The sequence below is a fragment of the Hemiscyllium ocellatum genome, chromosome 7 (genome assembly GCF_020745735.1).
Source record: "Hemiscyllium ocellatum isolate sHemOce1 chromosome 7, sHemOce1.pat.X.cur, whole genome shotgun sequence".
NCBI lineage: Eukaryota > Metazoa > Chordata > Chondrichthyes > Orectolobiformes > Hemiscylliidae > Hemiscyllium > Hemiscyllium ocellatum.
Genome location: NC_083407.1, coordinates 84,784,270 through 84,803,851, shown reverse-complemented (window position 1 = coordinate 84,803,851; position 19,582 = coordinate 84,784,270). Strand labels below are relative to the sequence as shown.

At 39.6% G+C, this 19,582-nt stretch overlaps 1 protein-coding gene across 1 annotated transcript in view; it reads left to right on the top strand.

Annotated features, from left to right (window-relative positions):
* dazl (deleted in azoospermia-like) overlaps positions 1–174 on the top strand; it is a 157,994-nt gene extending 157,820 nt beyond the window's left edge. Inside the window, exon 11 of the mRNA XM_060828127.1 lies at positions 19–174. Within this exon, the coding sequence (XP_060684110.1) occupies positions 19–174 (156 nt within the window). The remainder of the gene's footprint in view (positions 1–18) is intronic.
* Positions 175–19,582: the final 19,408 nt, after the last annotated feature.

Genomic DNA, 19,582 nt, shown 5'->3' with positions numbered 1-19,582 from the left:
TATATGTTTTGCCTTCAGGAGTCTAGATTGCATCCTGTCAGAAGAAATTTTTCCCAACCTCCACCAGGGATAAAACCTCGTTACACACGCAGTCCACATTATCACTTAAGGAAAGAGTATAGAGCAGAAGATTCTATTCTTACTCCACCTTCTTCAACTGAATCTGTTAAGTAACAGAATTGTAATACCATTGTTATATTGAAACACGTATGTATAAAAGGAGACATAATTGATAAGTCTTAATCTTTGAAAATACATGTAAGAAGTGATTCTTAAAGATATACAAATTTAATTGGTTAAATAGTGTGGTAAGCTTAAGTATGTAACTAAGGCATCTTGGTTTGTAAATTGGAAAATTGTTATTGTTACCAAACATGCCACAGTTAAAATGTCTGAGCATGTCTGCATTTTATACTTCAAACTGAAGAGATCTTGCAGTGTAAGTTGGAATGAGAGTATTTTTAAGAATCATGGCAACAATGTGAATTCTTAGAAGTTGCAAATAATCCAGACCAGGCATAATATGTGGCTGTTGAATACAGAGCAATAGTTATGCTGATTTAAAAAATGGCAGGAGGTTAAAAATGGAAATTTATTTAACAGGAAGAAAGAAGCAAGCCTCAGCTTTGAGCTTGAATATCGCACCTCTGATTTTTAAAACTTTTAATGTTTACATGTTTTTACATATTTTCCTTTTTATTATTTCTATTTTCCACATAGATTCATACAAGTAAATTTTCTATCATTTGTGTATCTTTTATTTATATGTTTTGTAATATTATAGTAAATTAATTTAGATAGGATTCTTTTTACCCTTTCTCACTTGATGTGGTTGGGTTACTTAGTGTGTATGGCTTGAGTAAAAGCCCTAATATTTGGACCATTTATTTTTGCACACAGTATCTTTCTATTGTGTCGCCTCTTTATACATAGCTTTCTAAAGTGACTTGTTTTTACATAGGTGGGATAAGCGATATAGTATAATGTTGAAGTATTACTGTTTATGTGTAGTTTAGTTTGTTAGTTGTAGCTTAGGTATAGTTAATTAATTATTAGAGTTCTAGGTGTCAGGCAGATTGGTGCATCCTGAATACTCAGTTGGCATCGTAGCATTTAAGTGCATTTACTGTTTTACCATAAGACAGAAGTATCTGTGAGTCCATGTGTTCTATTAAAATAAGTTTCAATTCCACTTACTCAATACAGTATCAAAGTTCATATCAGACTTTTTTTTTAAATGGCACAAGCAGAACTTTTCAACGTTAGTTTTGAGACAGTGCAGTAATTTAACTGTTCCCACTAAGCAAGAAACAACAATGCTATAGTTTGCCTAGTTTTACTTGGTCATTCAAATTAATGAAGAGGAAAATTGTGTTGGGTCCATATTTGGCAGCTGCTATTGATGCACATTTCTTGCCCAGCAGGAAGATTCAAAATGATCATCACTGCCCTATCTTTTTTTGTACAAGATTTTGTAAACTACCTTCTACAGCTTATTTCCCAGTGGTAAATACTGTGAATAATTTTGCATCCACAGATGAAAGTTGATTAGTTCATATCACAAAGGAATCTGTTTCTTAGAAATAATCCCTGTAGTATTATTATTAGATTAATATTAGATACATTTCACCAGAGAACTCAGTACAACTTTGTAAGTTAGCATTGCAGTTTAATCTTCACAAATAATATTAATTGTGTCCCAGTTTTATTCAGTAGTTTGGAGATTCAATTTCCAATATCAAATATCTGTGTTGCTGCAAAAAGAAATCTTTCAAGAGGATTGAAGTTGCGTTGCACCAAATTTATGTCTTCCTTCAATATCTGAAAACTCTGTAGCTGGAAGGTAACCTTGTTGCTGCTTCTACTACTATACACTTTGAAGTAAGCTCGTTATAACAGCGGTGAATTGCAATTTTAAAAAAACGTTAAGTAGGTATTTGCCACCGGCACTTATCACTGAAAAGAATCAGAGCAAATTAACCTTTTTGAGTACCAAATGTCTTTTGGAACATGTATGTTCATTACCTGATTTAAAAAATGATATTTCCTTTAAAGTAGCTTTAGCTTCTACAAAAATAATGTCCTCCTCCCCAAATCAATTATTCTGGAAACGAGCATTTGGTTAGTCTCACTTACCTTTTTATCTCTTTTAGTGGTAAGTGTGTTTTCCCTGGCATTTGATCAAATTTGACTTTCCACTATATCAGTCATATTCCCACAAAAGTGGCCTGTTCTGTGTTCTGAAGTATTTCATTTTCACCATCTCAAAAAATTCTGATCTTTCAGAAAATTGGTTTCCTACTTCAACTTTTCATCATTATCTGATTTCCTTTAAACAGATGTTTTCTTCTCCTTCATCATCTACATTTGCGTCATTTTACTTTCATTTTGGGAAATTTTAGACTGTCCTAACTTGACTTGATGGTTCTTACATTTAGAGGCTCTAATTCTTTCACCTAGACCTTTAAGAGGAATGAAGTTTCTAATTCCGGGCTTGGTTGCATTCTGGATGCTACAAAGATTGGTTTATACAGATTGATGGCTGTTTATGGTATCTTGCAGTCCTCTGGATGGCTTTCTTGCTGTATGTGAGTGAACTTAATCCTTTCATACACATAAAGTTGTAGAGTCCATTCATATAATTCATTGGGTTTCATATCAAGTGACTGTTTTAGACTGTGATGTTAGATAACATTTGAAGCCAACTATAGAGCAAGAAGAGCGGATTCCGTTGCAATTGGCCACCCTAACAACTGAACAGTGAGATTGATCATTTTCTTTTTCAAAAAGAACCTGGATGACCAAGCAAAGGCAAAAATTTAAAAACCTGTTACACCAGATGTGTGCTTATCCTTGCCTTCCCCTTTCCTCCCTTCCCCTGCTCCAATCCAACCATGTTGCAAGATTTCCAATACTCCTTTCCAAGAACAGAACATATGCACCTTAGAATACTAAGAAATGTAAACCAATGAAAATGAGTTGGGAAAATCCAGCTTTAATTGCAGGCATTGTAATCCTATAGCAATTGCTTGATTTGTGGCATTTAATTCTGGGCACAGACCTTTGATACAGGCTGAGCCTGTACCTGGGCATATTAGGCTATACGGATAAGCTGAACTCAAAAATACAGGAGTTTTGTCAAGTGGAGCATACCTTTACTGTACCTTACCTCGTTAGCACCTAGGCAAAAAGGGGGAGAGGAAAGTTTCAGATTTAAATCTTTGTTAATTCTGAGTTAGCTAATTCATCAGTGAGACAGTAGTGGTTGCAGTGCTCATGATTAGGGAACTAAAACATCAGCCACACTTCCTCCCGTAGCAATCATTACTGAATGGTAAATATGTGGCTATCAGACAAGGTCAGAGTTGGGTTCAACTGCGAAATCTTTTACAGTTAAAGACCTATCTGTAATCTGTTTCAATGTTCAAACATGAAACATTATCATTTGGGTGAGTTGCTGTATGGCACCTGCCACCTTCATACTGTATCCAAATGAAAGAGTCGGTGCCTTTAAAATAGAAGGAGAAAGACAAATTGGAAACTGAAGAAGAAGCATATTATTAGAAATATAAATAAAAATTACAAAATGTACATAGCGTATATTTGATGGATTAACTGCAAGTCAGAATATTCTCTTTTGTTATTCTCTGCTGTGGCTTCTCCTTCTCCTCTATGTTTTTCTCTACTATTGCTATCCAACTAGTGTGCGACAACATGCTTTGCTACCTGTCTCTTGCTTTTCTATCTCCAGTTGCATCCTGTTATCTCTGCTTGGTGATTGAGCTGATAAATTCTCAGGCAGTATGTTATAAATGACATCAAGATCCATCTATTTTAATAATCACAACTAATATATACAATAATTTGATTGAATTTTCTATTTAAATAGTATCAATGTTAAACAATCACTAATTTTCAATATTTAAATATAAAAGTTAACATATGCAAAAGTCAGATATCATTTATGATGTCACAGCACTTTTGTGTTACCTTTACAGAAACTGTACCAAATCCTATCAATATACAGTAGTCAACCAGCTGACCCCCGTTTGTGCCCATGTTCAGAAGTGTGTAGTCCATAAAGCACAGTTTCTCTGGACTAAAGTTTGTTTGTAAATCTATCATTACTCATATAACAGTAGTAAGTTATCATATAAATATGTTAAATCTAGGTTTTGGATTGTAAATCATTTTCTAATGACAGTATTCAGATTAACCATGACAGTACAAGATGTTGAGAACTTTGAAGGTTTCTTTCTTATGTGATCCTGAGCCAGTGCTATACTCGGCTGTGCCTTAAAATTATTCCCTGTATATTTGTATTACATAGCTAGAACTGTGGCTTTATACAACAATTTTGTTCTGACATCCTTTAAAGTAACAGATGATAATTATGATGTACATAAGTAGGTTGTAACTTTAAAATTAACAAATTCAATAATAGTATACAGGGTATTTGTTAATGAGAAATTGTGGAAGTTTGTTTGCAAGGTTTTCCAAATAGTTACAGCTGTTAACCCAACTGTTCCAACTAATTACACTAAAAAAAAACTACCAGAAGCCTAATCTTAATCCTCTTGTTCATTTTCTTCACACCTCACAGTCAAAGTGTCATATTTGACATTAATTGCAACAATGCTGCGTAGTCATTAGGTCCTGAGTAAGTACCCAAATGGAAGTAACAGTTTATTTTGTATAAAGTAGTAAATTCATTTTTGGTTTCATCTTTAAAATCCATAGTTTATAGTAATTTGGATTTTAAAAGTACTATTTTACTCTTGAGATATATAGTTATTCTGTAAGTAATTTTGTTCCCCATGCCCTGGAAGTTGTACACCAGTGCATCCCAAATTTTTTACCTGATGTGACCCCCATTTCAGTGTTTTTAAAGTTGTGTGATCCTGGAGTGAAATTTTTGTTGAAGATTTGTTGACAGAAGGAGGAGGCTGTAACTCTTCTTCTCCCCTTCAGCAGATGCCCCCATCTTAACCCTACTTCTCTTCCTCCCCTCCCCCCCCCCCCCCCAAACCCCACCCCCCAACCATCACCAGCACTTCCTTACCCCATTCCCCTTGTGGGGGGACACTTAATGGGGCTTTTCCTGTTCAAAATGTTTTTGGAGTGACAGCAATTGGACATTAGAGTCCATTAAACCACACCAACTGACAAAAATAAAGCAAAATTTCTAAAGTGACCTCATATCTGTCATAAATCGGTCCAAGTTGCATGGCAGCTATGAATGCCTGTGACCCCAAAATCTCTGGTATTGCTATCGAATGGGTCACGACTCAATATTTGCAGAGCCTCACACCATCATTCCTCACGTAGGCTGCATCATCCAAGATATTTCATGCTATGAACAACCTACATGTTTCACTCTGAAGTAGAAAATATATTACAATTCAACTCAAAACAAAACATTTAACAGCTAAAATTAATGTTGAACTTGGAGATAAAAGAATGCACAAATAAGAAAGCAAGATTGCACTTATTGAAAAGTACAATGAATATCCTCACGTAGTCCTGGCACTATAAGGTTTGCGATCATATATTTTGTAGATTTAAATCGTAAGCAGGCCATTCAATTTTCAAACTGCCTTGGGGCAATTTGAATATGTTCTCTAGATTGTTAGCCTAGAGGCATCAGTAACAACCATTAAAGTACATTTTCTCTCAAAGCAACAATAACTGCACATCAAAAGCTGGAGTGCTTTGGGACGTCCTGAAGAAGTGAAAGGCATAATGTAATGAAACCCCTAAGGTCATTCAGGTGAGCTGACTCAAATGATTAACCTCGCAATTTTTAAGTGAAATTCCTCTTTAATCTCCACGTCTAAGATTATTAACAGGTGAAAATATAGAATTACAGACATACTGTTCACAATGAAGCACTAATAGATTAACTAAATTCATTATAAAAGAATTCTAATATAAAGCTAACTAAACATTCTGAGTCAAGTTCTAGGCACACATTTGGGGACAAAGCTGTCCTCATCATACCTAAAGTCATTTTGTATGAATGTTTGAAATTTAATGTATGTGTGTGTATTGCAATATACAGAGTTTTCAAAGAAACATTCTTACAAAGAAAATGTCAGAGATATGAAATAAAAATTGGAATCAAAATACAAATACTCTGCAGATCAGGCTGCATCAATGGAGAGAGGAACAAGAGTTAATACTTCCGTCGATGATCTTTTGTCAAAACCTCTGCCAGATCTATTGAATGCTTTTAGCATTTTCAGCTTTTATTTCATCTTTTTGAAAGATCTTGGTGTCTTTTTGAATTTTCTGGCAACAATTGATTAAAAGTACCCTCTGAAGCAGAACCAAGCAGACAGGGATTTCAGACCTTGGAACTTAGACAGTGTCACTTCCTGTTGCATTATAGTTCAAAAGAAAAAAAACTTTTTTGTCTGCCACCTGATAAATTCAATGTTAGTTAATTGTTAAGAAGTACAATACTGCTCAAAATGCAACATTAAAACGATCTCATAATGGCAAATTAAAATTATAAATGATGGAACACATACATTTGCAGAATTTCCTGTTCACTAAAAACATTAAGCACAAGTAAAATGTAACTTCTGAAGATGTACCATTGTTCTTGGAGATAATTTGCTACAAATATTACATGTGAAACTGACTAATTGTGAACAAACTAAACTCAGTTCAATGCATCACAACCAGCATTTTTCAATTGACTGTTTACTGATTATATTCTCATTGTCATATATATCTCTTTAACAATAGAGAACACTTTACATGGAAATAAGTAAAAATGAGGTGACAGATTTTACACAATCTTTTTTAAGTTTTGGTCATTGTGTTTAATTTAAAACAACTGCAAGGAAGATGGTCATTATTGTATACTTTCATTTTTGTACTACTGTATACAACTTTTATCAAATTCATGCAAAACTAAAAACAATTATGTCAAAATGACTACTTTGTGAATTATTTAAAGCCAGTATCTCTAATAACTAGGTCTGGCCAAGCGTTTTGCAAAATTGGTATTGTAGCATGGTTTAATGTTTCTAATGTAACCATATTTTTGAATAAGTAAATTCCAAATGAGGATTGACACTTTAGTAATGTGATGCTGATTTGAGTTTTGTTTGGTACTGAACTGTAGCTGAAGTGTAGCTTTATAGTATTCAAATATTAGAGTAAGGCAACAATTTGTTAAAACTTGAAAAAAAAATTGACCAGTAGAATATATTGTTATGATGCAGCAAAATGTAAGGCTTACGAATTATAGACATGACTAACAGCTCAAAAATGATTGTATTGTTTTAAATAGCCTTGTCTATGTAAGTCTATTGTAAATAAAACAGTTCACTATTATGGTTAAAATTTCCTGTGTTTAACTAAGTCAGGTGCATTGTTAATAATTGTCTTTGGATCAAATCATTTGTGATGTGACTTCCTGAATTGATATATGTATAGATAAGTAACTGGTAGAATTAATGCACAAAATTGTCCAAGATTAAATTTTGGGACCAAAATTCAAAATTGGAAGTACAGCTTAGAAGTTGAACAAATGTGCTCTTGGTGTAAATAGCTAATTCTCCAAAATGATGTATGTAGGGTATGATCCTACATACACTTTAGTGTTTCCTGGAAGCCTGCCTCCCTTCTTTATGTGGAGCTGTGCTTCTCAAGCATATAATCAATTGTCTGTAATGGAGAGTAATGCCTGTGGTTGTTCGTGGACCACAGATAATCGTGAATAGAGCACAATATGAAAAGTGAGGAGTTCACACTTATAATGAAGAGCAACAACAACCCTATCTTCTTAAATTAGGACAGAAGAAGTATTGATCAAGTCGTTCAAAATGGTAAAAACAGTCCAGGTATGCATAGATAAAGATTTCCACTGGTGGATGAATCAAAGACAGATTAACCACATCAAAAAGGAAGAGAATCAGAAAATTTGTGGGAATAATGCAAATCATGATTGATCTTAATGCAGAAATGGCACGGTGGCTCAGTGGTTAACACTGCTGCCTCACAGCGACAGGGACCCAGGTTCAATTCCCACTTGGGCAACTGTCTGTGTGGAGTCTTCACATTCTCCCTGTGTCTGCGTGGGTTTCCTCCAGGTGCTCCAGTTTCCTCCCACAGTCCAAAGATGTGCATGTTAGGTGAATTGGCAGTGCTAAAATTGCCCGTAGTGTTAGGTGCATTCATCAGGGGTAAATGTGGGGGAATGGGTTTGGGTGAGTTGCTGTTCGGAAGGTTGGTGTGGACTTGTAAGGCCAAAGGGCCTGTTTCCACACTGTAGGTAATCTAATCTAAACAAAATATTGGACTGTTGGAAATCTGACATGATAACATAAAATGCTGAAAATACTCACAAAGTTAGGCAGCATCTTTCTAAAGATAAATAAAGTTTACAGCAGGAATTTTGTCAACTCACTGCAACATGTAAAAGGGTAATAATCAGAAATTTAAAATTTCCACCATTTAGTGAAATTTTGAATTCAGGATCTCGGAATTCTGCAGTTTTTATTTTTCTCCTCCAACCTCCACATCTTCAGAATTCTGTTTGAAGCATGTTATCCTTTAAAAATGTTAAAAGGAACACAGTGCAAACATCGAGAGGGCCTGAGTTGAAATCCCACTTGCCTCAGAGATGTGTCATAACATTTATGAACAGGTTGATTAAAAATATCCACAATGCAAACATGCATCCCACAATGAAATAACACTAAGCTTGTGAATGCAGCAACAGAAAGGGAAAGGTCTTACAATTGATTCTGGCAGGAGGTGTGGAGAGCCTGTGTAGTTTGCCATTCTCTGACTACCTGAACGCTATGCTGCACCATGTGGCTTTTTCGGACATGCTGCTGAAGTGTGAGCAAGGTGGGAACAAACAGGGTGTGTGAATGCCACAAAGCTTGGATTCCTTGGACAATTCCAACATCAAATATGGCCTGGAGTACAAGGAAACCAGCAAGTCATCCTTGAGCATGACTGCTGATGAGGAAATTGTCAGTATTCAACCAACTTCCAAAGTGTGTAGTTTGTGAGCACCATGTCGGAGAAAGATCTCTACAGATTTTTTTCCATGTTTTCCCTTCCTAATGGAACTCACTTCCCTTGTCAAACCTGTCCTGGGCAACCAGTTCTATCTTCAAAAGTACACAAGTCTCCTTATAGGCAACAGTTGGCAAAACATCTCTTTCAGATTGTTCTGCACTTTTTACCTAGAGTGGAAGTTTTGTACCAGACTCACTTTCATATAAAACACAGGAAGTAGGCCTTTCCTGTACTTGCCCCCATCTTTCTCTAGTTTTATTGATCAACAAAGAAATTTAAAACAGCTGTGTAATGGAAGATCAGCATAAACCAGTGCATTGACAAAAGACATAAAGAACAACATTTTCCCCAGAAGTGGAATGAAAAGGAAATAATTGAGCACGTTGTTCCTGTAACTCTTTTCCTCTTGCTACCTCACCAATTAAGTTCTGGGCAAGATCATGCATAGATTTTCTTGACTCACTGCCAATTAAAGCCCTTAAATCAGTGGATGACTGAGTAAATAGGTTGATCTGCCTGCTGGATTAGTGGGGCCCACCAGTGACTTTGAAATGAGGGTAATTGGAGGCAGGGCTGGGATTATGGGAGTGACCACTGAAAGCCATCCCAGTCCTTCCCAACTTCCCACCACGCCATCAGTCATGCAAGTCCAGCACAGCCAGTTTGGGAATTCATGGTAAGTTAGTATGGGAACTGCACAGATATTAGTCAGGGTCTGTTCACTCATCAGTTGGGAATTCCTTGCACCAATGCAATGAATTCCAGGAACTCCAGGTAGTGGTGAATACTTTTGCTAAGAATATGGTAGCATGAAGTGTGGTAGGTAACTAACGAGGATAGTTCTGAGGAAGGGTCGCTAAACCTGAAATGTTAATTATGATTTTGCTCCACAGGTGCTGTCAGACCAGCTGAGCTTTTCTAGCAGTTTCTATTTTTGAGATTAGTTACGGAGGCTTGCATGAGACAGCTCTCTAGAACTGGAAGTACTGCCTCCCAGCAAAACATTCTCAGTTCTAATTTTGGGGGGCCTGCTTTAAAAGTCATCCAGACAGTATTTTGAACAAGCCAGGATCACAAAACACTTTTGCTCATCAGCCCACCCTTTCCTTGACATGTGATAGAGTCAGCAAAAAGCAGCACCATGGTTCAGTGATGTCTCCATGGAGGTGCTACTAAAGATTATTTGTGAAGAGAGAAAATTCTCCTTTCAAGGCATGGGATCAACAGATAGCCCCTTGTTAGCAGGATAGCGTGAGTGGGGAGGCAACAGTTCTCAATACCCATTACATGGCACCCAAAGGCTTGATTAGATACAATCCCACAAGAGAGTAAATGAACTCTTGCGCACTGCCAGTGTGAGTGCCATTGTCTACTCAGTGCATCATGTATCTATGAGTTTGAGTCAGTACTGTAAGCTTGCCACAGCATAAGAATTTCGCAGCTGAAAATGTGTTGCTGGTTAAAGCACAGCAGGTTAGGCAGCATCCAAGGAACAGAAAATTCGATGTTTCGGGCCAGAGCCCTTCATCAGGAAATTTCGCAAACAAGATTGTCATATCTCAATCATATGCAACCTAAGTCACTTGCTCATGTTGTACTACTGGCACCAGAGTGCTACAGCCTTCTCCCATCTGTCAGGATTACTCTTCAAACAGAAAAGGAGCTACAACATTCAGCAGCTCTTGTACCACTAGTTCACTAATCTTTCATAATTTGGAGAACCTGATGGAGAATACCACAAAATCTGACTTAGAGATGAGAAATTCATAATAACATTAAGCACACACATTAAATAAAGCTCTATTGATTTCCATCATCTCCAGCCTTTTTATCACATTCAGCATCTTCAATTCAAAACCTTCATGCCCAAAACTTCCCCCACACATTGTCCCTGTGCAATACTTGCAAGAACAGTCTCAATTCTGGGGATTCACATCTCCATCTGTTTCTATCAATGCCAGTAAATTTGTCATGTGTCCATGCTAATATCTCCTAATGCCTCAGTCTTCCTGTGGGACAAGAACTTGCATAATCAGCGTGGGTAACATTTCAGAAGTCAGGATGTTCATGCATATGAAAAGCAGGCAGTGAACTGGCAGGAAAGCAAGAAGTGCATTAATGTACTGAAGGGTAAAATGGATACCTGGGTCCACCTGGTGAGAAATCTTCCAAGCAGCTTCTGCCAGGTTCAAATCATAAGTAACCTGCTCACAAATGCTCAGTTTGCATTCTGCACAGGACTACTTAGCACCAGGCCTTAGTTTAATCATGGATAGAAGAACATATTTCTGCAAGCAATATGGGTAACAACTGATTTGTTGGTGTCGTGGATTCAAATCTCATAATGACAGCCATTGGAATTTAAATTCAGTTTATAAAAGCTGGAATTAAATAAGTTGGTAATCAGTGGTTACCATGGTAACTATTGTAAAATAACCCATCTTGCTCACAAATGCCTTTTGGAGAAGTAATTCTACCATCCTCTCTTCTTGCTGAAATGTGACTCTAGATCTACATTAATGCTCTTTGAAATGGACTGGAAATCATAGCTCATTTAGAGATGCGTAACAAGGTGCAGGCTTTGCCAGTGATTTTCACATTGCAGAAAAGAAAGAAAAAGAAACAACTTCCTGAGGAGTCACAATTGAACAGAAACTTATTTACACTGGGTAGTGGTATATCTTGATTACAAGAACAGGTTAGAGGCTGGGAATTCTGTACTGAGTAACTCACGTCCTGACTCCCCGGTGCCTCTCCACTACCTACAATCCAGAATTCAAGAATGGGGTGGAATACTCTTCACCTCCCTGAATGAAAGCAAATCCAACTTCATTTAAGAATCTCAATGCTACTCAGCAGAAACCAACCTGTTTGAATTTTTAAAATCAATGCACCCCAGTGGAAGAAAGCTCAAAGGAGGCTATGGAATCATCTTGCTTCTTGACTGCAGACTGCACCAACTCCAAAGCTCTGGGGACATCCAGCCTTGCTGATCCCTCAGTCTCAGGATTGGTTTTCTTCTTTTCAGGATCATTTAATAATGGTCACACTAGAATTGAGCTGTCTGTGCTGTCATACTTTTCCACTGGCCACTTTCCACTGCTTTAAAAGAGTATGACAAGTAGTCCTCAAAGTCCAAGAGGGCTGCCATGAATCTGGAGGTGCTGGCGCACTAAGCAGACTCCAGTATCAGTCTAGTGGCTTGGGTGTAGTCAGTCAGACATTTTTTGATTCGATTTATTATTGTCCTCACATATCCTGAGATACAGTGAAAAGGATTGTTTCGTGTGCAGTACATGCAGATCATACCATACAAGTACACACGGGTATTAGAACAGAGCAAGGAATACAATGTTACGGCTGCAGAGAAGATGCACAAAGAACAAGATTAACATCAAATTCAAAACTTGAAAGGTCAATTCAGAAGTTTAATAACAGTGGGGAGGAAGCTGTTGGTACGTGTTCAAGTTTTTATATCTTCTATGCAACAGAAAAGATTAGAAGAGATTATAACCAGGGTGGGAGGGGTCACTGATGTTGGCTGCCTTTCCAAGCCAGTGAGAAGTATAGATGGAGTTGATGGAAGGTTGGCTTGCATGATGGACTAGGCTGTGTTCATACCGCTCTGTAGTTTCTTGTGGTCCTGGGCAGAGCAGTAGCTATGCCAAGCCATGATGCATTCAGAGACAATGCTTGCTAAGGTGTATCTGTAAAAATTGGTAAGAGTCTTTAAGGACATGCCAAATTTCCTGAGCCTCCTGAGGAAGTAGAGGCATTGTTATGCTTCCTTGACCATCGTGGGTGGACCTGGACAGATTGTTCGTGATCACTCCTCAGAAATTGACGCTCTCCACCATCTCTACCTCAGCACCATTGATATAGGTAGGCACGTGTCCTCCACTCCGAAATTGATGACCAGCTCTTTTCATTGTGCTGAGGTTGAGGGAGAGTTTTTATCTTTACACCTCACCACCAATCACTCTATTTCTTTTCTGTATTCTGTCCCTCCATTGTTTGAGTGGTATTATCAGCAAACTTGTAGTTAGGGTTAGGACAACATTTGGGTGAATCCTCTCCATACAGGGGTTTATAATCCACCGTTTGGGCATCTCACCACATCTTGGCTATTTCTGCCCTTTTCTGGGCCATTTTCTTCTGAAATCAGTCAAATGGAAGGATTGAATGAGATGAAAGTTACTGGCACAGCTGTTAGTACTGATACAAGTCAGAGGATAGCTGGTGAGTGATCAGGTGGTGCAGATCATGCAGGTTTGTCATACAGAAGGATTGTATGAGTGAGAGCAAGTGAGGAAAGATTTTGTTTGCAATAGAGGGAGTGGTAGAATATGAACCTCGATGGGGTTAAGGACAGTAGTAGAGATAGTATGAGTGTGTGCCTGCAGAGAGAAGATGGTGGCATGTACCCTGGCAGACCAGAGAAAGACATTGACTTGTCTGCGGCATTGCTGGATATTCCTCCTGAGGATATCTCACTGACCCATGTGTCAATCTTGAACCATGCTGGCATGGTCCAGTTTCACAGCCTCCACTGTCAGTCCTGGGGATCAGGACAACCCCACTCTGTGCCATCCCACCCGCCAGGGCCTGCAAGTCCCTTTCCACAATGTGGTCCACCTATTTCCCCTTATTTGCTACCTCCTAAACTGTGCAAGGCAGCTTATAATGCCAATGCTTGATCAGGTACAGAACACTTTTTTTTTAAATGTGGCACTGTGCCAGGAATCCTGGGTAGTATTGGCAGTGGTAAGTCCTTCTACCCATAGCAAGTGGGAGAATTAGGCTAGCATTGGACAAATGAGAGACCGGAGATACATGGTACATAGTTAATGAGGCAAGTTTGGGACAATAGCATGAGAAAACTTACTCGCCTTGTGGAGAGGAACCCTCCCATGAAACTGAGGAAAAAGAAGTTTAACTGACCTTTGGTAAGGTTCAGCACTATTTATTTCATTTATTGAAACCCTTTGTAGAAAGTTTGACCAATTTCATGTTAAAATCATTACGTCAGTTTGGCCTCTAGTGAACCATGGTATGGTGTTCTAGATAAGGAATGCTAAATGCAAATACAAATGTCAATAGTACCCACTGTCTCTAGCCAAGATCTACAAACTGGAATGGTTCAGATGAAGTACTGGACTCAGGAGCACATAAAGTAACATTTTTTTTGCAAGATACTTTAAAGGTACTGATTTTGGTGTCTGTATTAAAAATGTTTTTGTAGACATGTACCTATATTAGTTCTCACGTATGAAAATGGGCACACATTAGACGATGGTTTAGGATGCACTGTCTTAAACATTCATTGCCTCCAAGCAGTGACAGTGTGTTTACAGTGTGCACCATCCAAACGATCAACAGCAAGCTCCTTCCAAACCCAGGATCTCAATAACCTTGAAGCACAAAGGTAGGAAGCATCTGGAATACCATTACTGTAGGTTTCACTCCAAATCCTATACTGTTGTGCCTTGGAAATGAGTTTATCTTTTTCTTCATCATCTCTGGGTCAAAATTCTGGAACTCTCTCCACAACACCATTGGCATCCTCAGACCACACATAATGCAGTGCTTTAAGACAGGAGCCAGCAGCTTCACAAAGGTAATTCGGGATAGACAATCCAGGAGTTGGCCATTTGGCACTTTCAGTCTACCTAACCATTGAATATGATCATGATTGATCATCCAACTCAGTATCCTGTCCCCAAACTTTTGATCCTTTCAGTTCCTGATATATAACTCCTTGAAAACGTCCAGTGTTTTTGGCTAAACTGATTCTGTGGCAGAGAATTCAGTAGATTAGATTATTAGATTACTTACAGTGTGGAAACAGGCCCTTCGGGTCTGTCGACACCCGAGCAAGTCCACACCGACCCGCCGAAGCGCAACCCACCCGTACCCCTGCACTTACCCCTTACCTAACACTACGGGTAATTTAGCATGGCCAATTCACCTGACCTGCACATCTTTGGACTGTGGGAGGAAACTGGAGCACCCGGAGGAAACCCACGCAGACACGGGGAGAACATGCAAACTCCACACAGTCTGTCGCCTGAGTCGGGAATTGAACCCGGGTCTCAGGCGCTGTGAGGCAGCAGTGCTAACCACTGTGCCACCGTGCCGCCCACCAATAGTCAGACAACTTAGTCTTAAATGCCTTACCATGTATCCTTAAACTGTCACCCTTGGTTCTGGACTCCATCTTTGGGGATATCCTTTCTGCACTCAAGTCCTATTAAAATCTTGTAAGTTTCTACAAGACCAAACCCCATTACTGATATCAAGCCAATAGCCTACAATTCCCTGTTATCTCTCTACCTTCCTTTTTAAGTTGTGGGGCTATTTGTATCCTCCTTTGTGAACACAGAACATGGTGTTAATTGGTCTTTCTTTCCATTTTAAACTTTCCCTGTTTCTGACTTCGATTTATCGACACTAATTTTTTTTCTTCACATATGTATCAAAGCTTTACAATCAGTTTGTATGCGGCCTACAATCTTACGTTTGGACTCCTTACTAAATCCCTTAGTTCACCTTTGCTGAATGCTAAACAACTGAGGCCTCTTGCTTTTTGCACCTTATACTATCCCTAATTGTTGATGTTAGCCATGATCAGACCACCTTATTTTTGTGCTGGGCAGGGATGAACAGTTGGTTTAGACTACTGCCTGATCAGGGATGTTTTCCACGAGGCACAGGTGATATGGAATGGTCCAACTACTTGGAGCATTCCACAGCAACCAGACCGCACCCATCCTTTGCAAAATTGGGGATGAGTAGAACCTCAGGATGTAATGACACTTGGTGTTTGTGTACTGAGGGTCTATGCATAGATTGATGTAATCACACACAAAGCTGGCCTTCAGGATGAGGGCAGCATTGGGTAACCTTCCCCGCACCATCCAGAGCTTTGTACGTGGTGTCCCTGCAGAAACGGTCCATCTTTGACTTCTAGATTAAGTAGAAATGGTTGTGATTACCATTCTGCCACTGATTTTGGGATTGCCACAGATCTGTACCACACACAGCAGCAGAGAATACCTCACACCGATGACCAGAGTTTTACTTGCAATGGACAGGGAGCAGTGCTTCAAACTGCCCAGTTTTTGCCTCACCCTGGTCATAAGCCCCTCCCAAGTTTTGGCACATGCCCCAGTCCCAGCAGTTTCATGTAATTTGTCGATCATGAGAATTGGAAAATTGAACTGTTTGGATACTGCTGGTTTGGTTAATGCGAGATTTACCATGTGATTTCTTTTAAAAAAAAGTTAAGCAAGGAGAACAGTGAGCTACTCCATGCTTACTGAAAAAGCAAATCATTTTGGAAAAGAGAAACAATTCAGTGTTCAGTTTGGAGTTCAGAACTAGGGGACATAAGTTTAAGGTGAGAAGTGAAAGATTTAAGAGGGACCTGAGGGCCAATTTTTTTTCACATAGCGTGGTGTGTTTATGCAATGAACTGGCAGAGGAAATGGTAGATGCAGATAAAGTTACAAAGTTTAAAACACATTCGAACAGGTTCTTGAATAGGAAAGGATTAGAGGGTTATGGGCCAAACAACAGGAAAATGGGACTTGTTTGGGAAGCCTAGTTGACATGGATGAGTTGGACCAAAGAATCTGTTTCCTTGCAATATGATGCCACGATTGGTCGGCCCAGTTGCCAAATAAAATGGCCCTGATCTTGCCTCAATTTATCTTGGTTCCTAAGGCCAATTTGAACTGGCTAAAGATGCTCATGAGTCAGTGCACTGACAGCAGTTCCAGGCAGAAAACAGCAACATATTCCAATTACAGGGAGGTTTGATGCGGACCTCCACTGGCTCGAATAGTCACCCCTCTCAAGCTCACATCCTGCCTAATAGATTTGGCAAATGTTTCTATACTACACACAGACAAAGCAGAAGAGAGCCCTGCCTGACTCCAGATTTGATTGAGAAGTTTTCTGATTCCCCCATGCTCCCCCACCATTCCGTTCATTGAGATTGCACTACTGATTTTGGTGTCAGTCAAATCCAATTACAGATTCCCTCCCCAAGTGTATTTTGGAGAGTACATCCCTCATGTAGGTGTGCAATTTCCTATCACAGGTCTTCTCTGGTCCAGTCTGGTGAGACAGATGTCCAGCCTTCTGTCTTGTATGTCTAAACCTGAGAAGTGCTCGACTCTCCGAGATCTTCCTGCCAAGTGCAGTACAGATTTAGTCAGGGTGAAACACTGAAATCAGAGCAGATCTGGCTCAATTGGAGATGACCTTGGACAGGATTTTGTAATTACATTCAGCAGTGAGATCATTCACCAGTTTCTAATTTCCTCCCTCCTCCCCTTCGCTTGTAAATGACAGTTAAGATGTCCTTGCTCATAAATTCGAACATGCTACCAGCCAGAAACATACTCCTGTACATTTCCAATAGGTCCTGGCCTATAAAAACCCACAGTGCTGAATACAACTCAGTCAGTAAGCCATTGCTTCCAGGAGCTTTATTTTTCTCAAAGGACTCAATTCTGGTCACCCTTCTATATAAGAAGGGTATTGTTAAACTTGAGAGGGTGCAGAAACTAGGATGTTGCTGGGACTAGAGGGTGAGGAAAAAGTGAGGTCTGCAGATGCTGGAGATCAGAGCTGAAAATGTGTTGCTGGAAAAGCGCAGCAGGTCAGGCAGCATCCAAGGAACAGGAAATTCAAAATTTCCTGTTCCTTGGATGCTGCCTGACCTGCTGCACTTTTCCAGCAACACATTTTCGGGACTAGAGGGTGAGGCTGGATATGCTGGGGCTTTGTTCACTGGAATGTCAGAACTTGAGGGGGTCATTTTATAGTGGTTTATGAAATCATGAAGAGCATGGATTAGGTGGATAGCCAGGTCTTTTTCCTGGGTAGTGGACTCCAAAACTAGAGGGCACAGGTTTAAAGTGAGAAGGGAAAAATTTAAAAAGAACCTGAGGGGTAACTTTTTCGTATAGAGAGTGGTGTATGTATGGAATGAGCTGCTAGAGGATGTAGTGGAGGCTGGTACAATTACAACATTTAAAAGGTATCTGGATTGGTATATGAATCCAAAGGTTTGGAGGCCAAATGCTGGCAAATGAGACTGGTCAGACTGGGGTGTCTGGTCAGCCCGGACTGAAGGTTCTATTTTCGTGTTGTATTATTGTATGACATGAGGGTCTTGGTCAGCTCCTCCAAAGATAATAGCTGGCCCTGGGTCTAACACCTCCATGATTCAGAAAAGATTTACAAGGATGTGGCCAGGGTTGGAGGATTTGAGCTACAGAGAGAGGCTGAATAGGCTGGGGCTGTTTTCCCTGAAGTGTCAGAGGCCAATGGGTGACGTTATAGAGGTGTATAAAATCATGATGGGCATGGTTAGGGTAAATAGACAAAGTATTTTCCCTGGATGGGGAGTCCAGAACTAGAAGGCATGGGTTTACTGCGAGAGGGGAGAAACTTAAAAGGGACCTAAGGGGCAGCCTTTTCATGCAGTGGGTGGTGCGTGTATGTAATGAACTGCCAGAGAATTTGGTGGAGGCTGGTACTATTTCAACATTTAAAAGGTGGATGAGTATATGAATAGGAAGGGTTTAGAGAGATATGGGCCAAGTGCTGCCAAATTCAGGACTAATATCTGGACGGTATGAACAAGTTGGATTGAAGGGCTTTTTTCCGTGCTGTACATCTTGATGAATCTCTGATTGGAAACAGGAAAGACTGGGAGGCCGCACTGTCCGCATCCTTTGCTTCATACAATCTGGCATTAAAGGATTTGCCAGTCCTCAAAGTGTCATATTGAGAAATGTTACTGAACCGGCCTTTTCCTTCAGGCTGCTGATCAGAGAGTTCTCCCTCTGTGCACTTTAAGAGAAGAAATGCAACCAAGACTCATTTTGCTCGACAGAGTGGATCTTGGACTGGAAAATTATCATGAAGGCCTTTGAAGTGAAGAGCAAGGCTTGCTGGCTCTTCACCTCATAGAGATCCGTTTTAACATCAATTCCATCGTCTGCAAGCTATTCTGGAATTGAGACAATTTTACCACACTTTGTATTGCCTTCTGAACACCTTTGAGGATGAAGAAACCCTTAATGTTCCATTTGATTGTTTCCCACCAGTCCACTGACACTCTGACAGGGGTTTCATAATTGTCCAACTTATATAATCCCTTTAGAGTTCCTCAGTTTGTTCTGGGGTCAACAGTTTCTCAATCAGCTTCCAATTCTGCTCCTCTGGTCATCCTGTAGGTGACAGGAGGCAGTTGTCAGAAAAGAACACCAGCTTGATGTTGGTGGATCTGACCAAGAAAATTCAGGACACAAAGAGGAAATCTGTCCTGAAGCAGATAGTCTCATGGTAATAGAGATCTAGACATGGTGTCAGCCCTTTCAGATTGTCCACCCACAGTAAGACGCAGTTGAATTTACTGACCGGAACAATCGGCATGGACATTGCCAGCAGCAGAGGAAGTTGCTGAAAGATGGCCAGAGGCTCACTGTTTACCTCCAGGGCGTACATGTTCATTTGTCTC